The sequence below is a fragment of the Manacus vitellinus genome, unplaced genomic scaffold (genome assembly GCF_001715985.3).
Source record: "Manacus vitellinus isolate BGI_N305 unplaced genomic scaffold, ASM171598v3 scaffold_14_pilon, whole genome shotgun sequence".
Taxonomy (NCBI): domain Eukaryota; kingdom Metazoa; phylum Chordata; class Aves; order Passeriformes; family Pipridae; genus Manacus; species Manacus vitellinus.
Window position 1 is genome coordinate 16,324,784 of NW_021939063.1, and position 4,267 is coordinate 16,329,050.

General features: G+C 62.7%; 2 protein-coding genes across 2 annotated transcripts; one reads left to right on the top strand and one right to left on the bottom strand.

Annotated features, from left to right (window-relative positions):
• The first annotated feature begins 14 nt into the window (after nt 1–14).
• LOC103757293 (cytochrome b561 domain-containing protein 2) lies at nt 15–1,017 on the top strand. Its single transcript, XM_008923420.3, has one exon. It carries the CDS (start codon nt 44–46, stop codon nt 533–535), a length of 492 nt encoding a protein of 163 aa, XP_008921668.3. The 5' UTR covers nt 15–43; the 3' UTR covers nt 536–1,017.
• Nucleotides 1,018–1,728: 711 nt separating this feature from the next.
• Nucleotides 1,729–4,266, bottom strand: TMEM115 (transmembrane protein 115; the record flags this gene model as incomplete). Its single annotated transcript, XM_029958355.1, has 2 exons — nt 1,729–2,930; nt 3,662–4,266. Coding segments are annotated over 2 exons (807 nt in total), but the record flags the coding sequence as incomplete, so codon positions are not given.
• Between the last annotated feature and the right edge of the window lies 1 nt (nt 4,267).

Here is a 4,267-nt window from a genome sequence, read left to right on the forward strand (position 1 = left end):
GTGCCAACCCTGCTGCCCTCTGCCTTCCCAGTTCTCGTTCCTGATGACGGAGGCGCTGCTGATCTTCTCCCCGGAGACCTCGCTGCTGCGCTCCTTCTCCCGCAAGGTGCGGGTGCGGGCACACTGGGTGCTGCAGCTGCTCGCCCTGCTCTGCGCGCTCCTGGGGCTGGGAATCATCACCTACAACAAGCACCTGAACGGCAAGGGCCACTTCGTCACCTGGCACGGGCTGACGGGGCTGGTGGCCGTGCTGTACGCAGGGGGGCAGTGCGCCGGGGGCGTGCTCCTGCTCTACCCTAAGCTGATGAAGAACTGGACGCTGGCCAAGCTCAAGCTGTACCACGCCACCTCCGGGCTGGTGGGATACCTGCTGGGCTGTGCTAGCCTCATGCTGGGCATGTGCTCGCTCTGGTTCACCACGGCGGTGACCGGCGCCTCCTGGTACCTGGCCATGCTGTGCCCCCTCCTCACCAGCCTGGTGATCATGAACCAGGTGAGCAACGCGTACCTGTACCGCAAGCGGAGCCAGCACTGAGGGCCTGGCGCACAACTGAACCCCCTGAGTGAGCTGGTGAGGCCGGGGCTCCCCCTCACAGCCCCCCCTGCTTGCACAGGGTCTCCTTGGAACTTTGTTTCTACTTCCTTGTCTCTTGTTGGTCCTGGATTGTCCTTAGTGTCAGCTACAATGTGTGTGTGACATCCCCACCGGCCCCGATGGGGACATTTCCCAGCACAGGTGAAGCTGCTGGTCCCTGCAGCAGCTTGGTGCTCAGTGCTGGGAAATGGAGGGTTCGCTCAGGATTCCTGCTCCTTTCCCATTCCCACACAAGGACTGCTTTCGAGCAGGCAGGACAGGAGTCATCCTAGCGAGGAGGGCAGGGAAGTCCCCTCTCTCTCCTGGGAGGCCACAGTGGGCACCAGGCTGCCTCTCCTGCCACGGGGGCAGCTTGGCCAGGAAAGCACAGGGCACGGTTGTGGCTTTGGCCCTGGGAGGGCTGGGGCAGGGTGGTGGACCCGAGGAAATGGTACAGGAGCACGTGTGTCCCCATGGCACGAGGGCTCTCCGGCACCAGAGCAGCCGGCCCTGCCCCGAGGCCACGGGTCTGGGCACTCGCTGCCACGCACAAACCCCTCTCCATGCTGGGGCAGCACAGCCTCGGCTTGTTGAGGTGGGGTCAGTTTACAGAGCAAATGACTGAGCCAGGCTATGAACCTGCAGCCAGCAAAAGCATTTTGTCCTTTGGAGGGGCACAGGGAACAGTGTGAGCACGGGGGGAGGCACAGGCCTGGGGGATGAGCCCTTGGGAGGGCAGGAAGGGACCTCCTTGCTGGCATAACAGCCTTTCTCCCAGCCTGCCCACCCTCGGGGCTGCTGCGAGGCTCTGTCTGCAACTCCTCAGCACATATCCTGCTCCTGGCAGGGCTGGAGAGCTGGGAGTGGCTCCCAGGCTGAAAAATTCCTCTGTATCCAGAGCTTTTATTCAATAAAAATTTCAGGCAGCTACAGTGCAACAAGCCCTCTTTACTGCTTGGGGGGGGAACATGACTTTTTGGGGTGCTGGCACACATCCCCCCTGTAGATTTCCCACCTCCTCCTTTCAAAGGGTCTTTCCCAACCTGCTGGGAGCACCTGGGAAGAAACCCCCTGCCCAGGCTCCTGGCAAGAGCCTCGGGGGCTGCTCTGGGCCGGGCCCCCCGCCCTGCCCGTGCTCTGCTGCAGGAGCCAACTCTTTCAAAGAAATCTTTATTGATACCCAAATGTCCGTGTTCTTCCTGTTTGACAAAACCTTCTCGTGTGGTCCTTTAAAAAAATAATCACGACACTGCTGACCTGCATCCCGGGCTGGGAGTTGCCCGCTGGATCAGGAGCTGTGAGGAGGCTGTCGCAGGGAGCATCCTCTCCATTCAGGAAAAAAAAAAAGCCACCAACACAGAGGGAGGGAAAGAGAAGGGGGGACCCCATATTCTACCTGCAGGAAAGAAAACCTGCTGCTGGAGGAAGCAGCGAGAGCCCCGCCATAAAAATTTAATTCCAGCTTCTAGTGTAATCTGACAAACGGATTAGCCGGGGAGCAGCCAAGGGCACTGGCTCCTCGCAGGGGGAGGGGGGCAGGAGAGGGAGGAGCAGAGAATCCCCACTGCAGAAAGCCTGGAGCTGGCAGTGCTGGACCACTGCTGTGAGGGGCTAGGTGGCCCCTTCCTGACCAGTGGCCTGTCCTCCCTGCCCAGCTTCTCACTGGTCCCAGCAAACTCCTGCCGGGGTGGTGGGAGGCTCCCCATGGGAAAGACATCTGGAAAAGAAACCCACTAGCCTTCCCATTCCCTCAGTTCAGGACAAAACTACCTTCAGAAGGGAGGAAATAAGTGTTGAGTGCTCTGGCCAAGCCCTGGCACAGAAGAAAAGCTGACTTCTATCCCACAAGGGCGAGCGCAGCAGCATTGGGGTGGGGATCAGCCCCGTGTCCCTGTCCCGGGATAGCCCCCACTGACTGTGCTGACTCCACGGCCTGGCCCGCGCCGAGGGGAGCGGCTCCAGCAATCCCTGTCCTCGCGGTGGCGGCAGTGTCACCGTCCCAGGTGCCTGGTGCTGGCCACGAGCAGCAGCAAAGCGTTGCTGGAATGAGGTGTCCCCCTGCCTGTGCCACGGGAGGAGTCCCAGCTCCCAGCCGTGCGGGATACAAGGGGGATTAGCAGCTCTCCAAGGGAGACAGGGCGGGAAGGGGGCCGGTCACAGCTGGGCCGGGGCATCCTGGAAGCTGATGAGGTTGGACTCCTGGCCGGGGCTCTTGCCGGCCGCGCCGGGGTCGGGCAGCAGTGGAGTGTCAGCCTTGGCCGCCGCTGCCTCCTCCTCCTCATCCTCCATGCTGGGCCAGGCCGACTGGTCCTCCACACGCTTCAGCCGCTCGTTCAGAGCCTTCAGGGCCAGCTGCCTGCGGGGCAAGGGCACACCTGGTTAACCCCGGGTCCAAGGGGCAGGGCAGGGGCTGACAGCTCTGCCCCACGGGGCACTGTGCGAGCCTGGCCCTGGCTCCTTCCCAGCAGGAAAGGGTGGATTCAGCAGCACTGGGGACGACCCGGAGCACACAGGACTGCTCCACAGACACTCACACAGGCTCCCAGACTACACACACGAGTTTTTGCACCACGTGGTGCGCTCGGAGGCTGTCAGGGAGCACACGGGCTGCTCTGGGAATGGGGAAGAGGCATAAAACAGGGCAGGGAAAAAGGAATGCCAACGCCTTGTCCAAACCCTCCTGCTAGGAGTCAGGAGGGCCAATGCCGGATGTGCAGGAGGGCTGGGGCGTGGGGCTGACTCACTGCCTTCCCCTGTGCCGGGGGGTGCAAGACTGCCGTGAACTGGGGCTGGCACCTCCCCAGGCTGTCCCCCTTCCTTCTGCAGGGACCCCAAACCCTGTCTGCCCCAACCCTGTCTGCCCCTTCCCCAGCATCTCCCCATTGCTCCACATCTTGAAGAGCAGGATAACATCCCACCAGCCCCGGGAAATGCTCCTCACCACCTCCGTGGCAGGGCAGCCCCCATGCAGACGGTCCCTGCTTAGCAACCTGCACCTAAACCTACCCCCTCCTCCTTGCTCGGATTTTAACCCGACCCTCGCTGTCCCTGAACACACGATCCCAACGGCAGCAGGGCGGGCAGTACCTTCTCCTCTCAGCGTCCTGGGGGTCCGTGCCCGGCAGGCTGATGGTGATGGAGGACGGGGCGCCCACGTCGTATCGCTTGACGGTCTTGCGGCACACCCGCACCTTCACCAGGACGCCGTGCACCAGGTTGGCCACCAGACCCACCACGGGCTGCAGGATCTCGGGGAAGAAAGTGGCGAAGGCGAAGTGGTCAGACATGTCTCCGCGGCCCCTACTGTGCCGCTGGTAGAAGCGGAGATAGACCCAGCTGGAGAGGAGCCCGAAGCCGTACGAGGCCAGTACATTGCTCTCGACGAGGGCAGCGAGCCGCAGCAGAGCCAGGAGGAGGAGCAGGAGCATGGGGACAGCCTTCATCCTGACCTGAGGCACCTTCAGCACGGTGCTGTCCCCCATCGTCTGCTTGAGGGCCACGAGGACCCCGCCGAGGAAGCCCAGCCCGCCGTGGATGCGCACAGCGAACAGGTAGTCGAGATGGAAGGAGGCCACGTAGGTGAGGAAGTAGGCGAGGGCCGCCAGGAGCCCCACGGAGATGTTCACCACGGCGAAGAAGACGAGCAGCTCCAGGGCTCCCCAGAGGGGCTCCAGCAGCCGCCCCGCCGCCCCC